Below are 21,661 nucleotides of genomic sequence, written 5' to 3' on the forward strand. Positions count from 1 at the left end.
ACTAGCCACACCTACACCCGTCCATACAGTACTCACTAGCCACACCTACACCCGTCCATACAGTACTCACTGGTCACACCTACACCCATCCAAATAGTGATATGACATCACACCCTTAATGTCTCTTTTATCTCTTTCTGGTCCCCCTAGAATAAGGTGGCCAGGTCACACCTACAACTGTCCATACAGTACTCACTAGCCACACCTACACCCGTCCATATGGTACTTACTGGCCATAACTACACCTGTCCATACAGTACCTCCTGGCCACACCTACACCCATCTATACAGTACTCACTGGCCACACCTACAGCTGTCCAAATAGTGATACCTACAACTGTCTATACAGTACTCACTAGCCACTCCTACACCCATCCATATGGTACTCACTGACCACACAGTACTCACTAGCCACAACTACACCCATCTATATGGAACTTACTGGCCACACCTACACCCGTCCATACAGTACTCACTGGCCACACCTACACCCGCTCACTGGCCACACCTACACCAGTCCATACAGTACTAACTAGCCACACATACCACCCATCCATATGGTAGTTACCGACCACACCTACACCTGTCCATACAGTACTCATTGACCACACTTACACTCGTCCAGACAGTACTCACTGACCACACCTACACCCGCCCATACATTACTGCCTGGCCACACCTACGCCCATCCAAATAGTGATACCTACAACTGTCCATACAGTACTCGTGGGCCACATCTACAACCGTCCATATGGTACTCACTAGCCACACCTACCCCTGTTCATACGGTACTTACTGGCCACACCTATAACCATTCATACAGTACTTACTGGCCACATTTACACCCGTTCATATAGTACTCGCTGGCCACACCTACACCCGTTCATACAGTACTCACTGGCCACACCTACACCCATTCATATAGTGATACCTACAACTGTCCATACAATACTCACTGGCCACATCTACACCAGTTCATACAGTACTCAGGAGCCACACCTACACCTGCCCATACAGTACTGACTAGCCACACCTACACCTGCCCATACAGTACTGACTAGCCACACCTACACCTGCCCATACAGTACTGACTAGCCACACCTACACCTGCCCATACAGTAATGACTGGCCACACCTACACCTGCCCATACAGTACTGACTAGCCACACCTACACCTGCCCATACAGTACTGACTAGCCACACCTACACCTGCCCATACAGTAATGACTGGCCACACCTACACCTGCCCATACAGTAATGACTAGCCACACCTACACCTGCCCATACAGTAATGACTAGCCACACCTACACCTGCCCATACAGTAATGATTGGTCACACCTACACCTGTCCATAAAGAACTCCCTGGACACCCTTACACCTGTTCATACAGTATTTATCTTGGTGATCGTTGTCACTAAGAGAGAAAGCAATAGGAATCCAATTGTTTTGGGGGTTGATACGATTTTTAATTCTCACTGACAGCAGCAATTGTCTTACAGCAGACATCATTACTTAGGGCAGAGATTAGCATAGACAGAAAGCCTTACTGTGCAGATTACTATACCTGGGGTTGGACGGATGACCGGCTGCAGGATATGGGGGCATAGAGCCAGGTATGTATGAGGCTGGAAGAGATAAAGAATTATTATTATTTTTATAATGACTTAACAAAACCTAGTCTGAACGTTAAGTAAATATTTTCTAAAAAAGGACAGAATATACATTTCACAATAAAGGGGTAAAATCCTATCAAAATAGGAAAATATAAATGTAAACTTTTTTGAAATATTTATGAATATTTTTACTTACTGTATGACGCCACTAACATTTTGATTGAAAAAAACTGAAACCGTCTTCTCTATGGAACGTGGCTGGCGAAATTTTTTGTGATTATGATTGTAAAGTCTCTTTTATTTTTCAATAAAAATAACAAACCTGTTACACTTCCCTTCTCTGTGCAGTTGGTTTTGCACAGATCAGCCCGATCCTCCTCTTCTCAGGGTCCCCCGCCGGTGCTCCTGGCCCCTCCCTCCCTTTGATTGCCCCCACAGCAAGCAGCTTGCTATGGGGGCACCCAAGTCGAGGATCAGCTCTGTGTGTCCATTCAGACACTGAGCTGCGGTTTGGCCCCCACCCCCTCTCTCCCTTCACTGGCTAAATGAATTTGATTGACAGCAGCAGGAGCCAATGGCACAGCTGCTGTGTCTTAGCCAAAGGGGAGGAGAGTCTCGGACGGATGAGACAGTCGTGGACATCACTGGATCAAGAGGAAGCTCAGGAAAGCATTAAGGGGGCTAAGGGGTGCTGTTGCACACAGAAGGTTTTCTATCTTAATGCATTAAGTGGTTTTAAAGGTTCAAGGTTTTTTACCTTCCTATGTAAACAAGGCAGATCACCATTCTGTGACAGGAGAAGACAGAGATCCTGTGTTTCTGCTTAGCACAGGAACACAGATCTCTGCCTTCTCACAGTACAAGCACCGCCCCCACACAGCTAGTAAGCACTTCCTAGTTAACCCTTTGATTGCTTGTTAACCCCTTCCCTGCCAGTGTCATTAGTACAGTGACAGTGCATATTTTTTTAGCACTAATCACAGTATGGGTGTCACTGGTGTAAGTCAGTGTCTGATTTGTCCGCCGCAATGTCGCAGTCCCGCTATAAGTCACTGATCGTCGCCATTATTAGTAAAAAAAAAAAAAAAATAAAAAAAAAATTCCATAAAAATGTCCCATAGCTTGTAGAAACTATAACTTTTGTGCAAACCAATCAATTTACGCTTATTGGTTATTTTTTTTTTTACCAAAAATATGTAGCAGAATACATATTGGCCTAAAAGGATGAAAAAATTTGATTTTATTTACAATTTTTTATTGGATGTGTTTTAAAACAGAAAGTAAAAAATATTGTTTTTTTTTCTACAAATTATCATTTATTTTTTTGTTTATATCGCAAAAAATAAAATTCGCACAGGTGATCAAATACCACCAAAAGAAATCCCTATTTGTGGGGAAAAAAGGACATTAATTTTATTTGTGTACAGCGTCGCACGACCGCGCAATTGTATCGCAAAAAACGTCCTGGTCATGAAGGGAGGTAAATCTTCTGGGCTGAAGTGGTTAAACATACTGTTATCAGTCAGTGTCCCTGATCACCACCACACCAGTCATGATGCTGTACTGCACTGGTGACAGGATGGTAAAACTAAAAAAAAAGTTGTGAAAAAAAAGTTATTTTAATTCTTCATGATAAAAAAAAAAAAATCAGCCATAATCCGGGTAAACCACTTGCAAACCGCAACATATACATACGTATTGCAGTCAGCAAGTGGGTAAAGTAGTAGTAGCAGTGCTGAAAAAAATAATGTTCTGGTCGTGAAGGGGGGTAAAACCTTCCGGAGTTGAGGTGGTTAATGGAGTCCTAGATATATTAGTAAAATCCAGATAGGGGTTTTGCTTCTTCCCCGTTCTATACAAAACGTCTGGAAATACATTTTGACGCGTGTTATAAAACAAAAGGATTTGGAAAGATTGGTAACTCACTGTTGGGGGGTCCCTGTGCTGGATACATGTATGCCGCTGGTGCAGACGATCGAGAGAACACCGGAGGCTCCTCACCGAACACAACAATCAGGATCTGGATTAGGCCAAGCAGGTCTGATGGAGGCTGTGGAGAGGAGAGGGGTAGTGAGGACATTATACCATGCAGGAGGTTCTATACTATTCTCATGCAGCTACCCTGATAATTCCAGAACATTCTCATTCACTCCATTCACATGGGTTGGTTTCCAGCCAAATGATCAATGGACCAAACCACTCTGCAAATAACACTGTCCTGGACTTAGGCTGCATTCACACCTGAGCATAGCGTCTTTGAGCGTTTTTTTTTTTTTTTTGGCGTGTCTTTTTTGCGCGTCTTTTGATGATTTTGATGCATTTTTTATGATCTTTGCTGGTTTGCTTAATAGCCAATAGAGAAAACTATCATCTGTTGAATCATTTGTCGCTAGGTTTTTCGGCTTTATTAGCTTCAGCATATCAATCAGCTTTTTTTTCTTTTTTTCATTATTATTCATTTATTTTTTAATTTTTTGTTAGGGTACGGGGTTAAAGTTAAGCATAGGTTACAGTATATTTATTATTTTTGTTAGGGTGGTAATACTACTAATAATAAATTCATAAATAAATGTAAAATAAATACACAAATAAAAATAATCAAATAATAAATACTATGCAAGGATAAATGAATAGGTAACCCTTAAATAATAATAATAATAATAAAATAATAATAATACTTAAACACTCTAACCTAATAATAATATTTTTTTATGTTAGGGTTTGGGTGTTGTTATATTATTAGTAAAAATTATATTTTTTAACATTTTTTTTAAAGGTAAGGGGTTACCGACACCCTGCATGCAGAGGTAATAGCCACCAAAGAAGGCAGTGCAAGCAGAATAGAAGCTTCAGTGGAACTGAAAGCACCACATTAAGATTCCAGGGCAGCAACAGGGCCCACACTAAAGGAACCAAATGTCAAACACCCTGAAGAAAAGGTACGCACCACGGAGTGTGTGGCTAAAGGTTGTTGCAAAAAGACCGCCAAAACCCGATACCTGGCCCTTGATGGTACTCAAGGCCAATTTCTGTTCAACCCCCCCATTGAAGGAAGGTTAAGATCCAATCCACCGAGAAGGAGTATGAACCCCAAGAGACTCACACTACGCAACGTACGATGGTAGGATCTTCCTATAGGCAGATTTCCAAGCTTTTAACAGCGTAGGAATCACCGATTCAAACAAACCTCCATCCTTCAGCACCTGCAGTTCAACAGCCAAGCAGTTAAAGCCAGCGACTGTAAAGCAGGATGGAAGTTTGGTCCTTGGGACAGCAGATCCTCCCTGAGAGGAAGTCCCCAAGGAGCATTGACGACCAGCTGTACCAGATCCACATACAAAGACCGGCCAGGCCAGTCTGGAGCCACTAGAATGACAGGAATCCCTTCTAACTGAATCCTGCACAGGAGTCGCGGCAGATACTTCAGAGGGCTGGAACGAATCAGTCAGCCCACCTTAGAATGCCAGCTACTTACTGAGTCGCCAGGACACTTCTTGTGCCCCTTGGTAATTGACATAGACCACGGCCGTGGCATTGCCCGAAAGAATTTGTACCGGACACCCCTGAAGACAATTGTCCAATGAGCCAGACAAAATCTGATCGCTGGGAGTTCCAGTACACTAATCGGCAGTCTGGGCTCTGACAGAGTCCAGACCCCCTGAGCTTGTCTGTGCTGAGAATGCCTCCCCACCCGAACCCACCTGGCATCTGTCGAGACAACCGTCCTGTACAGGGGGAGAAAGATTTTCCCTGTCAAAGTGCCAGAGAGCGAAGCCACTGCTAGAGACCGTGGATCCTTGACCCATTTTACCAGAATCTCCTAGCAGAGATCTTGTCTGGAACTGTGCAAACAGGCCGCCTTGAGGATGGACACCATCAGGTCCAGCACGCGCATGCAAGCCCGGAGGGATGACTGTCTGCTGAACAACAGAAGCTGAATTGCCTTCAGCAATGTCTGGAGTTTTTCCTGAGGAAGAGGCCAAGTCCAGAGTCAGACCCAGATAGGCCATTTTTTGTGGACAGAACCAAAGCAGACTACTGAATGTTTAGGATCCAACCAAACTCCCTCAGAGTTCGCAGAGCAATCTCCAGTAGTCCATTACAGCAGTCGGAGACTCCCCTTGCAGAAGATCGTCCAGGTAACCCAGTACCGTGATCCCCCACGGACTTAAACAATGCCAGCACGAGGCCAACACTCCTGTGACCCGAGGTGCGGAGGGGAGACCAAAGGTCAGTGCCACAAACTGATAATGCTCGTCGTCCACGGAAAAACGGAGGAAGCGCTGGCGACCAGCACATATTAGAATGTGCAGGTAGGCGTCCTTGATGTCGAAAGAAGCAAGAAAGAAATCCCCCCTAAAGTAGGGACGCCACTACCATGTGAATGGACTCCATGCAGAACTTCTGTACTTGTACAAAGCACCTTAGCACTTCGAGGTCCAGAATTGGACATACCTTGCCTTCCTTCCTGGGGACTGTAAAGAGGTTTGAGTAAAAAACCCTTGAAAATGTTCAGAAGCCGGAAGCGGAACAATCACCCCTTGAAATAAGAAGTCTTGCACTGCCCCAAAGAGACCCCATAAGTGATCTGGGGACAAGTGCAGGTAGGAAGGGAAAAAACCTTTACGTAGGACAAGAGAGAACTCAATCTCCGAACTCTTCTGACCGAATAACTTTCTCCTGTACCAGGGAGGTCGATGGATCCGGAAACAAGCGGAGACGTCCCCTTACCCCAGATATGGGTGAGGGCGCCCCTTCATACAGAGGCAGCCTTGTCCGCAGGTCTGGAAGAGCCCACTCATGGCTAGACAGTCCAGGTCCTCTTGGAACCTCTGGTGGAGGCCCTGACTTGTGATCTTTTGTCTTGAAAGCCTGAGAGACGAAGAGGCCGCTTAGGAGCCGAGGAGAATGGCCCATGTCTACAACAGGGCTCCTTGCCCTTGGTAGCCTGCAGAAGAAGAGTACTCTTCCCCCCAGTGAGACACTTAATGTCATCCAAGGAGCTCCAAACAGGCGATCCCCTACAAGAGGGAGATCAGATAAGACCTTCTTAGAAGTCTAGTCCGCAGACCAGCATTTCAGCCAAACAATACACCACAGGACCACTGCTGAAACAAACAGCCTAGAAATCAAAGGAGCCGCATCAAAGAGGCATCACAGGCAAACTGTAGCCCCTGGACCAACCGGACTGCCAGCTCCGCAAAGACAGGGGGAAGCGGTTTTCCCTCCAGGTCCTGGCGTAAAAGCTTAGCCCACTCTGTCAGATAGTAATCACCGGCCTAATTGCCGAACCAGCTACAGCGCACATATGGTGGGGTAGAGCATCCGCCCTCTTGTTAGTCAGACCTGTAAAGGTTGGGGACTCCTCAACCGGGATGAAGGTAACCCAATTTGACCTGGAACAGGGCGAGTCCACTACAGGTGGGACTGTCCACTTTTAACGTAGTAAATCTTCATAAGGAAAACGCAATCGAAAAACTCCTAGCAACCACTGCGTTTTGGACAACCCCACTGTTTTGTGACAAGTTGTCAAGGTAAGAGGAACACCCTCGCCGCTTTGGAGGGCCTGTGGGTGCCAAAAGGAACCGGTGCCTCCCACGCGGCATCAGCCGCAGCCTCCATTTTTAAAGTTTCACGCACTGACACAAACAGTGCATCCACCGGCGCCTATTTAAGCGTGGCTAGAGGAGCAGAGCAGAGCAGAGATCATCCTCACGTGGACGCAGACCCAGTAGGGTCGCTATATACCTAGCTCACCCAGAAAACATGACAGTCAGGGAAGGCTGGCCAAGGGTCCACAAATAGACCACCTATTGGTCGCCCTTCTTCCCTCCGTGGAGGACATTATAGGACATAGCCCCCTTAAAAGTGGGCCACCCACCGCAGGCAGGGTAACCCTCGCTAAAACAAGGCAGGTCCCTCATACAATAATGGTGTCAAGGTTGTCATTGAAAAAAAGAAAATCACGCAAAAACACGCAAATGCCCATGAAACCGCGCATTTCGATTGATTTCCATGAGAATTAAAGCCACGCACAAAAGTGCACAAATCTGTCTAATTTGAGCTACAAAAAAAAGCTCCAGAACTTTTTTGAGCTTCAGGTGACTGAGTGGAGATGTGAATCGTCTCCATAGAGAATAACGGAAATTTTGTAAAATCTTACCTGTAAAATTCCTTTCTCTGAGTCCTCCGACAGTCGCCGCCTCTTCATATTCGTCACATATGGGGTATTAGACTTTGCTCCGAAGGAGTAGCTAGGCAACAGAATATGTTAACAATAAAGCTTTTAACATATCCCACCCTCAAGGGGTGGTCCCCTCAGTCAATACCCTCCTACTTCCTGCAACCATATCTCAGTTTTAGTGGAATAGCAGTAGAGTATACAACCAAACCCCAAAAGAGGGGCGGGGGTGGCGACTGTCGGAGGACTCAGAGAAAGGAATTTTACAGGTAAGATTTTACAAAAATTCCGTTTTCTCTTACATCCTCCGACAGTCGCCGCCTCTTCATATTCGTCACATATGGGGACGTCCCAAAGCAGTGCAAACATGAGGGGTGGGAAACGCATCCGCGCCGAAAAGGCAACGCAGTCTCCGCATCAAAGAAAGGAACCTTACCAAAGGAAGGAAACCAGCTGGGCAACAGCAAAAAACAAGTGCTCAACAGGAGCAACAACCCAGGAGAAGACAAAAAACCAGGGGATACAAAAAACTATCCCAACAGCCAGGAGTCCCCAACAAGGGACCCTATGGAACAGCCGCACTAAGAACCTTGCGGCCAAAGGAAGCATCCGCCGATGCCTGAACATCTACTTTGTAGAAATTTGTGAAAGTGTGCACGGTCGACCAGGTCGCCGCCTTACACACCTGGGCTACAGAAGCCCCATGACGACAGGCCCAAGACGTACTCAAAGATCTAGTAGAGTGCGCCTTCACAGGGACAGGAGGAGCCTTACCCTGCAAAGCATAGGCCTGTTCAATGGTCTGCCTGATCCATTTGGCGATGGTAGAGGCCGAAGCCGCCATGCCCTTCCGAGGACCCTCTGGAAGAACAAACAAGGAGTCAGTCTTACGAAAAGACTCAGTCGATTTAAGGTAAACCCTTATCGCCCGAACAACATCCAGAGAATGCAATCTCACCTCCTTCGGATGTTTAGGCTTCGCGCACAGCGAAGGCAAGACAATATCCTCATTAAGATGGAATTCCGAAACTCGTTTCGGAAGAAAAGAAGGATTAGGTCGCAAGACCACCTTATCCAAATGAATAACCAGGTACGGAGACTTGCAGGACAAAGCCGCCAGCTCCGACACTCTGCGAGCCGAAGTGATCGCCACCAAAAAGGCGACCTTTTTGGACAACATAGACAACGAGATCTCCCTGATCTGTTCAAAAGGGAGCACGTTGTAACACAGATAGAACGAGATTCAAGTCCCAAGGGGGCAAAGGATCCCTCCTAGGAGGAACCAGATGCCGCACACCCTGAATAAAAGTGCCAACCAAGGAGTTGGAAGCCACGGGACGTTCCAGCGCCAAACGCTGATCAACACCCGTCTGAAGAAAAGACAGCACACGGGAAACCGAGTACGTGCGGGGTGAAAACCCCCTGGACTCACACCAGGCAAAATAGGCCTTCCAAGTACGGTAATAAACCTTCCCCGAGGAAGACTTCCTAGCGTTGATCAAAGTATGAACGACCTCTGGAGAGAGACCCTTCTCCTTCAGGACCTCTGTCTCAACAGCCAGGCCGTCAAAGCCAGCGACTGTAAAGCAGGATGGTAAATCGGTCCCTGAGACAGTAGATCGTCTCGAAGAGGTAGACGCCAAGGGGCGTCGACCGCCAGATTCACGAGGTCTGCGTACCAGGACCGGCGAGGCCAGTCCGGTGCCACAAGAATCACTGTGCTGCGTTCCGAGAGTAACCTGCGAAGGAACCTGGACAGCAACTGAATCGGTGGGAACGCGTACATCAGCCTGTACTGATGCCACGGGGCCACTAACGCGTCTGACGCGTCTGCCCGAGGGTCGCGCGTCCTTGCCACGAACCTTCTCACCTTGTTGTTGAGACGAGACGCGAACAGGTCCACATCTGGAAGACCCCCACTTCGCGCACAACATCTGGAAGACAGCCGGGTGAAGAGACCATTCCCCCTGATCCAGGGTCTGGCGACTCAGATAGTCCGCCTGCCAGTTCTCCACCCCCGGAATGTGAACTGCCGTTATCGCCGGGACATGAGTCTCGGCCCAAGACAGAATGTCGGCCACTTCTCGAGCCGCCCGGGCACTCCTGGTGCCCCCTTGGTGGTTGATGTAGGCCACCGCCGTGGCATTGTCCGTCTGCACCCGAACCGGGCAGCCCTGCAGCCGGTCCGTCCAGCGATGAAGACAGAGATTTATCGCACGTAATTCCAGAATGTTGATCGGAAGGGAAGACTCTCCCTCCGACCAAGTTCCCTGGGCAGACAGAACGCCCAGAACACCACCCCAGCCCGACAGGCTGGCATCCGTGGTGATCACCGTCCACGAGATAGGACGAAACGACTTGCCCCCGGACACCATCGGGGACTGGAGCCACCACAGAAGGTTTCTTCTGGTGCGATGACTCAACGAGATCTGAAGATCCAGAGATTGAGGTCGCCCATCCCACTTGGACAGGATCTCCGCTTGGAGACCCCGCGTGTGGAACTGGGCGAAGGGAATCGCCTCGAAGGCCGAGACCATCAATCCCAGACATCTCATGCACGTCCTTAAAGACGAGTGCGGAACGTCCCTGAGGGACCTGACTTCCTCCTGAAGAGTTCTGAGTTTGTCTTCCGGCAGGAAGACCTTCGCTTGTACCGAGTCCAGAATCATTCCCAGGTAGGGAAGACGAACCGACGGACTCAGCGTCGACTTTGGAAAATTTATCGTCCAACCAAACTCCTGTAGAGTTTGCATCGTGACAGACAGGTCCTCCTCCAGACCCTGGCTGGTCGCAGACCGAACCAGGATGTCGTCTAGATACCCCAGGACAGAAATGCCCTGGGCCCTCAACAATGCCAGAACCGGTGCAAGCACCTTGGTGAAGACCCGCGGAGCCGAGGCGAGACCAAAAGGTAACGCCACGAACTGGTAGTGATCCTCCGCAATGGCGAATCGAAGGTACCTCTGGTGACCTTCGAAAATGGGGATGTGAAGGTACGCATCCTTCAAATCGATGGAGGCCATGAATTCCCCCGGAACCAGGGCAGCCACCACCGACCGCAGGGATTCCATGCGGAACTTGCGAACCCGCACAGAGCGGTTCAGAGCCTTCAAGTCCAGAATTGGACGAACCTTGCCCTCCTTCCTGGGCACGGTGAACAGATTGGAATAAAACCCCCGAAATCTGTCCCGATGAGGCACCGGAACCACCACTCCCTGAGCCCTCAGGTCCCGCACCGCCAGGTGTAGGTCCCGCAAACGCTCTGGAGACAGTTGAAGATTTGAGGGGAAAAATCTGCTCTCCGGCCGAGAGAGAAACTCGATCTTGTAACCAGATCGAACGATTTCCTGAACCCATCTGTCCTGCACACGGGCCAACCAGGGCTGAAGAAAACCGAGCAAGCGTCCCCCCACCCCAAAACTGGGTGAGGGCGCCCCTTCAGGCCGCACTGTTATGGGCTGCAGATCCGGATTGGCCGGACTTCTGTTTACCAGACCAGGGCTTCTTCTGAGAGCCTTGACCTTTGAACGGCTTGCCCTTGTAGTGCGGCCGAAAGGCACGAAAGGACCCCTGAGGGGGCCGAAAATTAGCATGCTTCTTCCCAGAAGCCCCCTTAGCTTTGGGGAAATGGGGCAAGAGAGTGCTCTTACCCCCGGTGATCCCCTTAATCAACACATCCAGGGACTCCCCAAAAAGGCGAGACCCATCATAAGGTAGATTGGCTAAGGTCTTACGTGAAGACTGGTCCACCGACCAACATTTTAACCAAATCAGGCGGCGAGACAACACCGCCACACTGTGCACACGTGCAGCCAACGGAACCAGGTCCAGGTCCGCATCACACAGATACATGACACCCTGGTGGATTTGATCCACCATATCCAGGGTCGCCGGTGAGGCCGAATCGGCCACTAGGACGCGCCTAAGCATCTGCGTCCAACTTGCGATCGCCTGGGCCGCCATGAGAGAAGCAAACAGAGCCTTAAGCATAGAACCCGTAACAGAATAAGTATGACGGGTAAGAGACTCCAGTCTCCTATCCGTGGCGTCACGGAACACCGGGGAATCCTCTGCAGGAATCGCAGTGGCTTTGTTTAAAACCGCAATTGCGTGATCCACTGGGGGTGGCACACACCACCTTTCATCAGTGGAAGGTGAAAAAGGATAACGCAGCTTGAATCTACTTGGTACAGCAAAAGGTTTGCGTAGATTGCGCCATTGTTCCTTAACAGCGCGCTGAAAATCATCATTGCAGGGAAAAACCTGCGGCGTCCTGCGTTTTCTCTGCGTCCCATAAGCCGCCAAGGCGGCGGGGGGACACACCTCATCCTGCAAACGCATCGTTTGCTTTATGGAAGCAATCAACTCATCCATGATTGCAAGCTCTTCAGGCGAGCCAGGGGGAGAATTATCAACCCCCTCAACATCAGCCTCCACCTCAGACCCTATTAGATCAAGAGAGGAGCGGGACCCCGATAAGGAGGCCCCTGCCATAACAGCCCTATCACCCTCACCCTCAGAATCAGAGGAAAGAGCAACTCTGGGCCTTTTAGTAGATTGAGCAGCCACCAGCATCTGCACCTGAGCAGCAAGGCCAGCCACAATAGTGGCCAAATCCCCCCCTGGGGGGGAGACAGCGGTCCCCTGGCTTTCCACCAAGGCTGTAGGAAATTTTCCCTCCTGAGAGTCCATTGCCCCTGTAATGCCAGACAACAAAGGGTTAACTGCCCCTTTTAAGCAAGCGCGGCAAGCGCAGCCCACCGCACCACACTCAGCACAATAAGACCCCCACAGGGAATATGCAAACTGAACACAGGCAATGGATAGCAAGAACAGAAGGGTAAAACCTGAGGAGACCCTCGCCGCTGCTGCTGCCTCGATCGGTGTTCCAGGAAAGAGGAAGTGATGCTGCCAGGGCGCTCTATGTAAGCCTATGGAGGCTACAAGAAAATGGCCGCCATGCATGTAAAACATGTGGCCGGAGCGGGAGTAGGCAAAATGGCGCCGTTTGGCGCCGAAACCGCCGCTCCACAGTGCAGTAAAAAACACACATTACATTCCAGTATCAGAATACATGTCAGATCGCCGCAGCGATCGGTGTACAGTGCCCAAACATGCCAAAAAACATGCCCCACAGCACACAGCTTCACACACTGATCAGCCTGACACAGACAGTGTCACACATCTCCCCCCCCCCCCTGCAGCCCACAGCATGCAGCCGAGAGATAGGGAGACAAGCAGTGTGATTAAAGGCAGGTTACACAGTCCCAGACTGACACCCCCCCAGACAGACAGGTCCCCACATAAATACACTTACCTCACATGGCGTGGGGAACCCGCACAGGCGAACAAGCCGCTGCACATGAGGCAGGGAGAGTCGCATTCAAGACGCACAAAATGGGGGTTAAGAAACCGCACAGCGTCCAGTGAGGTAGCCACCTCACCAATCATCCCTGCACCGAACAGGGATGGGTCGTTCACTGTGCCAGGAGCGTTACCTGGCTGAACGCTCGAAGGCAGACTGGGAAGCCACTGACCCACGACCTGCGATCAGGGGGATCAGCCCGAGACCCAGTCTGCATGATCCTCTTCGTCCGAAGAACTAACTAATGCTGACAAAAATAACAGCTAAGTAAAGGTAGAGAGAAAACTCAAACAAAATTTTAAAAAGAAGAAAGAGTCTGGGGCAGAAAGCCCCAGCACAGAAAAAGCCAGCCACTCCTGACAAGCTAGACATTAAAACTGAGATATGGTTGCAGGAAGTAGGAGGGTAGTGACTGAGGGGACCACCCCTTGATTGTGGGATATGTTAAAAGCTTTATTGTTAACATATTCTGTTGCCTAGCTACTCCTTCGGAGCAAAGTCTAATACCCCATATGTGACGAATATGAAGAGGCGGCGACTGTCGGAGGACGTAAGAGAAAATATATTTCTTTATCCTCCAGCGTTTGGAGCGTCAAGCTACAAAACGCTGAGGTGTGAAGGGGGGCCTTAGTGACCTCACTGCAGGGGAGGACTAGGCTAGGGGGCAGGGGGCAAATGCCCCCCAGGCTGCTATGATGCCCCATAAAAAGGCTGCACTGCTTCTGCCACAGACTTACCTAAAGGATTCCGGGTGAAGAGAAGAAAAAAGTCCCTGCCGCTGAGCTGCTGAGTGTGGGATGAAGACAAGGACAGAGCGCAGGCCTCCCCCTCCAGTTTGGATGTTGTAAACTGTGTCTGAGCAGAGGTCGGTTCCTTGCCCCACTGGAGACTCCCCCCACCCCCGGCCAAGCTCTCCCAGCTCCCCCCAAACAGCCTCCACTGGCTAGGTCGGAATCCCGGATTCGGCTGGTGAGTAGAGTACCTGGAGCAGAGCTTCAGCATGGAATGGGGGTCAGGAGGAGGCCGAGATGAAGGAGAGTGGGAGGGGGGCCGAGTCGCCTCTGGTTTGTACTTGCCCCCTGGGTCTAAAGTTGCCAGTCAGCCCCTGCCTCGCTGACTACCCTCCAGTACTTACATGCTTCCACTCATGCAGATATGGGAGGTAGATCTTGCCATTGGCATCCACGTGCTTCCCGGTTTTGATGGTCATTGTGCTGGTGGGTTTCACAAAGCAGATGGGAGGGTTGTAGGGGTAGGTGTCCAGGAGCCACAGGCATATTGGAATATTGTATGTGTTACCTAAAAATAAAACAAATTTAGTTACAAATGTTTCCTGAGAAGGAATTTCCGCTTGTTCAGATGGTCTACCAAAGTTAGTAAATTAAAGAAAAGTTCTAGTGTAAAAAATCTTCTCTATTAGCTAATGATTTACACCTCTAAATGTGACCCAGTAACAATTATTCTCTCTGCAAAAGAAAAGACAGCTCTGTGTAATGGTTTTGCACAGAGAAGCCCCCATTCTCCTCTTTTTGGGTCCCTGGCCGGCCCTCCCCTAGCTGAGTGCCCCCAGAGCAAGGGGCTTGCCCTGGGGACACTCATGTGTGCTCGTTCCTGAGCCGCCTCTGTGTGTCCATAAGGCTCCGTTCACACCTGAGCAATTTTCTGCTCGAAGCTTGTAGCACTAAAACGCTCGACAAGCCAAATCCTATTCATTTCACTGACCCACCACCAAACTGGTTATGCTGAACGATGTTACAGGCAGAATAACATTCTCCACGGCTTCTTCAGACCCATTCACGTCTGTCACATGTTCTCAGGGTGAACCTGCTCTCATCTGTGAAAAGCACAAGGGAGCCAGTGGTGGAACTGCCAATTCTGGTGTTCAATGGCAAATGCCAATTGAGCTCCAGGGTTTCGGGCAGTGAGCACAGGGCCCACTAGAGGACATCGGCCCTTGGGCCACCCTCATGAAGTCTGTTTCTGATTGTTTGGTCAGAGAAATTCACACAAGTGGCCTGCTGGAGGATTTTTTGTAGGGCTTTGGCAGTGTTCATCCTGTTCCTCTATGCCCAAGGAGCAGATACTGGTCCTGCTGATGGGTTAAGGACATTCTACGGCCCTGTCAGCTCTCCTAGAGTAACTGCCTGTCTCCTGGAATCTCCTTCATGTTCTTGAGACTGTGCTGGGAGACGCAGCAAACCTTCTGGCAATTACATGTATTGATGTGTCATCCTGGAGGAGTTGGACTGCCTGTGCAACCTCTATAGGGTCCAGGTATCCCCTCATACTACCATTAGTGACACTGACCCTTGCCAAATGCAAAACTAGCGAAAAACAGAAAAATTGGATTTTTGTGCTTACCGTAAAATCCATTTCTCTGAGTTCAACGGTTATATTGCCTCCTCCAGGAATAGCAATAGGCAGAACAAAAACACCTGGCTACGCCCATGGGCCATCCTTAGCTTGGTATAACCCCCCTCTCTGCTCTAGGTAATCAGTTTAGTAGCAAGCAGTATTAGAAGATATGGATTTTACAGTAAGTACAAAAATCCCATTTTCTATTTCATTCATCGACGGTCACAGCGATCCATAAGGCTACGTTCACATCTTGGCGTTGCTAATTACAGGCGTTTTTTAGGCGTTTTTGCAGGTGTTTTACAGGCGTTTTTTGTGCAGGCGTTATTAGATTGAATAGAAACCAATGGAAAACGCCTGTAATCTGCCCAAAAAGAAGCTCATGTACTTTTTTGAGCGTTGGGCGTTTTGCTAACAGCAACAAAACGCTCAGATGTGAACAGGGGCCATGGAAATGAATAGGATTTGTCTTGTTGGGCGTTTTGAGAGCTGATTCTAGAGCAGAAAAACTCCCCAAAAACGCCCCAAAACGCCTAGATGTGAACGGAGCCTAAATCATAACTACTGGGACGACCAAAAGCAGTGCAAAAAGTAAAATGAGGTGTGGGGGAAAATAACCCAAGGCTAAACATAAGAGCCCTTAACCAGGATACAGGAGCCTTAACCGGGTCACAGGAGCCCCGTCTGAAAAAAAAAAAAAAGTTTAAAGAAAAACACCCCTCAAGAGGGAAGAACCCCCCTCTTAAACAGCAGCCTGCAAAATTTTGCAGCCAAAAGAAGCATCCGCAGATGCCATAGTATCTACCTTACAGAATTTTGTGAAGGTATGCACTGACGACCAAGTGGCTACCTTGAAAACTTGCGATATTGAAGCCAGATGACAGAAGGCCCAAGAAGAACTCAGTAGCTGCCAGATACATCCGAATTGCACGAACCACATCCAAGGTATGCAAAGCAAATTCCTTGGGAAAAGTCGGCTTGGGAACCAAGGAAGGCAACACAATGTCCTCATTCAAATGGAAGTCAGAGACAACTTTGGGCATGAATGATGGACAGGGAAGAAGAACCACTTTATCCCTATGGACCACTAAATAGGGACTGCGACAGGATAATGCCGCCACCCCTTACAGAGTGGGGATAGCAGAGGAGACCCCAGGTGTCTCCGCTGCATCCTCTGCCCTGGGACCCCCACCAGACTCCAGGTCCAGACAGGGGGGGAAGGGAGTGGGGGAAGGCCAGCTCACTGAGGGATTTCTAAGGATGGGAGGAGGGAACCTGCAGGCAGGTCCGACCGTCCCTGGAGGTTACCCGCAACCAACCCAAGAAAAAAAAAAAATGCAGAGAGGGGGAACTGTACTTACCCTTCCATGGTGCAGATTAAGCTCCAGACAGAATCCTTGCCACCGAAGTAGGGGAACGGTCGGCAAAGGGACCGCTGTGACCCAGACCCAAGCCGGGTCGTATGCGACCCTGCAAGACGTTTTAACTCGAGGGCCAGCCTCTGTCGGTGAGACTATGTCGTGGTTGACCTAGCGTGTATCTGCGGTCTGCACGCATTCGCTGGCTGGGCTGGGGGGACCACTGGATCTAGATTATCCAGCCTATCGCCCAGCCCGGGCAGATTGCAGATCTCCGGAGAGAAAAAAACAAAAAAGTTGTAAGGAAGGAGAAAAAAATTGCTAGAACCAGAAATCCCAGCCGGGAGACTAGGTCCTTACTCCTGACTAGACAGATTAAAACTGATTACCTAGAGCAGACAGGGTGGTTACATACCAAGCTGAGGAAGGCTAATAGGCGTAGCCAGGTGTTTTTTGTTCTGTCCAGTCCTACTCTTGGAGGAGACAATATAACCCACTAGTTATGATTTTATGGAGCGATGTGTCCGTCGATGAACGAAAGAGAAATACGAGTAGGGAAAAAATGTCAGTGCCCTCCACCTGTAAAACTGTTCCTGTTTTGAAGGTCGTCTAATTGTTGCCCATCTAGTGCACCTGTTGGTAGTTTCATTAACACCAAAGCAGCTGAAAGTGAACAACAACCCCCTCTGCTACTTAACTGACCAGATCAATATCCCAGGAGTATAACTGACTTGAGGCTACACTCTGATTAAAAAGTGTTCCTTTAATTTTTTTTAGAGCAGTGTACTTTAAGGCAGCCTATAATTTGTGCTGGCAACACATCTTAAAGTGGATGTAAACCCTCGGATATACCCATCCAGTGAAGTGAACAGCCTCAGATGATACACCGGAATGAAACAAATCTGCCTACGTAAGTTGTATTTGTATATCTGCTGTCTCCAGCTCTCTACACTGGTTTAGAGTTATTTCTTCCTATTCCAGCACTGGCTGTGGAGTCTTGGCATACACTGTGTGCAGTGGTGGCTGGTGCATATGGGGCGCAGCCTCCCCTATCCATGCGTCCGGCCCCCTAATCTACATGCGGGGTGCCGGACGCATGGACTTCAATGGGTCTTTTTTTTTTAGCCATGTGATTAAGGCCAGAGGCTCTAATAAGCTAAAAAAAAAAGGGTGGGCTCGGGGGCGCAGAGCACTGTGCCCCGAGCCCACCCAGTTGTGTGACAATAGCGAATGAAAATTCGCTATTGTCAGACGGATCCTCCTCCTGGCCAATCAGGAAGCGGGTTCTGAGACCCATTTCCCCGATTGGCTGAAAGGAGAAGCCATGCCATTGGGCATGGAGGAGGAGACGCAGAAGACGGGGAAGAAGCCGCCGCCGTTTGCCTGCTGCAAATGGGTGAGTGAGCTGGGGGGGGGGTCCTGTACTGTCATGTCATGCTATGCTGTGGGTCCTGTACTGTAATGCTGTGTGTACTGTGTGTGGCCTGGGAGGGGGGGGGGGGGGGGTCCTGTCTGCCGGCCCCCCTTGGCCCATGAAGCACCAGCTGCCACTGACTGTGTGACAGCTGATTGGAGGAAAGGCACTCCCCCCCCCCCTCCACATAGGCAGAGGGAGGAGGAAACACGCAGAGCTCTGCTGTGAATAGACCAGCTCTCTGCTATTCTCTCTTTATGCATCCACCCTGACACAAATTTCCAGCTGCTTTCATCTCCTGTGTGGGAGAACTTGTCAGAAGTTATCATGCTGATAACAGAGGAACGGAGCAGCAGAAAGACACAGGACTTAGGGCTTTGGAGATAAATAAGTAAACACTACAGATATATGAGCTCAGGTCAAATTTCATGAATGGGTTTACATCCGCTTTAAAGCCCAATTCCAGGCAAATAAAAAAAACTATCCTTTGTGGTGAGGCTGTTGGAGGGGGGAGGGCTGCAATGCAAGGGTCATTTGTTTAGTGGAACAATAAAAGGAAATATACTTACCCAATCCTCGGTCCCCCCCACCCCAAGCAGCTTTTGCACTGCTGTCAATCACAGCTAGTGAACCAATGAGGAGAGAGAGGGGGTGGGGCCAAATGACATCTGTGTGTGAATGGACACCCAAAGCAGCAGTTCGGGAGTGAGCCTGCTTAGGTGTCCCCATAGCAAGCTCCTTGTTCTGGGGGAGGTGCCAGGAGTGTGAGCGGGGTAGTCAAGAAGAGGAGCATCAGGGCTGCTCTGTGCAAAACCATTACACAGAGCAGGTAAGTATAACATGTTATTAAAAAAAAGAAAAGCAAGAATTGGCGGTAATATCACATTAAGCAGAGGCCATTTTTATTCTGTGCTATAGCTATGATCTTATAAAAAAAAAAGCTGCTGCAATAAATTACACAGCAAACCACACAGAGAGTAGGAGAACACTTACCTTTGTATGGAACAGGAATGGTCCCAGCGAGGCTCAGCAGTTCTCTGGAGGTGCCATCGTTGAACACTGCAGGACCAAAAAGGAAATTAAATTAAATGAAGCTCTGCTGTACTTTGGACAGAAAGATAAAAATACAAAACATAATCGGAACAGAGAGATGTCCGCTCACTACAGTTCAGCAGGTACAGAATATTTCTGTATTTGCAGCCTTTTAACCACTTCAGCCCCAGAATGTTTACCCCCCCTTCATGACAGAGCGATTGTTTGCGATACGGCACCGCGTTACTTTAACTGACAATTGCGCGGTCGTGCGACGATATACCCAAATAAAACGTATGTTCTTTTCTTTCCCCACAAATAGAGATTTCTTTGGTGGCATTTGTCACCCTCTGCACCTGCCCACACTGCCAAATCTACCAATACCTGGTTTAATGATCCTGGTATCACTGTGCTTGATTGGCCAGCAAACTCGCCTGACCTAAACCCCATAGAGAATCTGTGGGGTATTGTCAAGAGGAAGATGAGAAACACCAGACCCAACAATGCAGAGGAGCTATGAAAGCAACCTGGGCTTCCATAACACCTCAGCAGTGCCACAGGCTGATCGCCTCCATGCCACGCCGAATTCATGCAGTAATTCATCCAAAAGGAGCCCCGACCAAGTACTGAGTGCATACTATACTGTACATGGATATACTTTTCACTAAGCCAACTTTTCTGTATTAAAAATCCTTTTTTTATTGGTCTTATGTAATATTTAATAAGATCAATTAATGTAATAATTTTCTGAGATCCTGAATTTTTGGTTGTCACTCGCTGTAAGCAATATTCATCAAAATCAAAAGAAAGAAAAGCTTGAAATATATCACTCTGTGTAACACATCTATATAAAATACACTGCTCAAAAAAATGTAAGCAACACTTTTTAATCAGTGTATAGCTTCAAGTCAATTAAACTCCTGGGATATTGATCTGGTCAGTTAAGTAGCAGAGGGGGTTGTTAATTAGTTTCAGCTGCTTTGGTGTTAATGAAATTAACAACAGGGGCACTAGATGGGCAACAATGAGACAACCTCCAAAACAGGAATGGTTTTACAGGTGGCATTACTGAAATGTTTTCCCCTACTCATCTTTTCTGACTGTTTTTCACTAGTTTTGCATTTGGCTAGGGTCAGTGTCACTACTGGTAGTATGAGGAGATACCTGGACCCTATAGAGGTTGCACAGGCAGTCCAACTCCTCCAGGATGGCACATCAATGCGTGCCATTGCCAGGTTTGCTGTGTCTCCCAGCAAACCACAACTTGGTGGTGGGTCAGTGATGGTCTGGGGAGACATATCCATGGAGGGACGCATAGACCTCTACAGGCTAGGTATCTGGATGAAATCCTTGGACCCATTGTAAGACGCTAGGCTGGTGCAGTGGGTCCTGGGTTCCTCCTGGTGCACAACAAAAGCCGGCCTCATGTGACGAGAGTACGCAGCCAGTTCCTGGAGGATGAAGGATTTGATACCATCGAATGGCCCCCACGCTTTCCTGACCTAAATCCAATAGAACACCTCTGGGACATTATGTTTCGGTCCATCTGAGGCCGCCGGGTTGCACCTCAGTCTGTTCAGGAGCTCAGTGATGCCCTGGTCCAGATCTGGGAGGAAATACCCCAGGACACCATCCGTCATCTCATTAGGAGGATGCCCCGATATTGTCAGGCATGCATACAAGCATGTGGGGGGCCATACAAACTACTGAGGACCATTCTGAGTTGCTGCAATGACATTTCAGCAAAATGGACAAACCTGCTGCATCATTTTTTCACTTTGATTTTTGGGGTGTCTTTGAGTTCAGCCCTCTGTAGGGTGATTAATTTTAATTTCCATCAAACGATGTGGCATCCTTTCCTTCCTAACACATTACCCAGTCCATACCAGTATAGATCCTAACACATTACCCAGTCCATACCAGTATAGATCCTAACACATTACCCAGTCCATACCAGTATAGATCCTAACACATTACCCAGTCCATACCAGTATAGATCCTAACACATAACCCAGTCCATACCAGTATAGATCCTAACACATTACCCAGTCCATACCAGTATAGATCCTAACACATTACCCAGTCCATACCAGTATAGATCCTAACACATTACCCAGTCCATACCAGTATAGATCCTAACACATCACCCAGTCCATACCAGTATAGATCCTAACACATTACCCAGTCCATACCAGTATAGATCCTAACACATTACCCAGTCCATACCAGTAGAGACCCTAACACATTTCCCAAATGTATGATGTGGCCCTTGTAATAAAAAGTTTGGTGACCTCTATTCTAGAGTCTTCTCACACTAAATTGTGATAATTTCTTCCTATGTG

The 21,661-nt window shown here is 48.6% G+C and overlaps 1 protein-coding gene across 1 annotated transcript in view; it reads right to left on the bottom strand.

Moving 5' to 3' along the window:
- The window catches only part of TSG101 (tumor susceptibility 101), a 75,094-nt gene that overhangs the window by 22,599 nt on the left and 30,834 nt on the right, over nt 1-21,661 (bottom strand). Inside the window, exons 3-6 of the mRNA XM_082269991.1 lie at nt 19,281-19,346; nt 14,296-14,459; nt 3,541-3,664; nt 1,566-1,626 (exon numbers count right to left, since the gene is read on the bottom strand). Coding sequence (XP_082126117.1) covers nt 1,566-1,626; nt 3,541-3,664; nt 14,296-14,459; nt 19,281-19,346 — 415 coding nt within the window. The remainder of the gene's footprint in view (nt 1-1,565; nt 1,627-3,540; nt 3,665-14,295; nt 14,460-19,280; nt 19,347-21,661) is intronic.

The sequence above is a fragment of the Pelophylax lessonae genome, assembly GCF_965119305.1.
Source record: "Pelophylax lessonae genome assembly, chromosome: 10".
In the NCBI taxonomy this organism is placed as follows: Eukaryota; Metazoa; Chordata; class Amphibia; order Anura; family Ranidae; genus Pelophylax; species Pelophylax lessonae.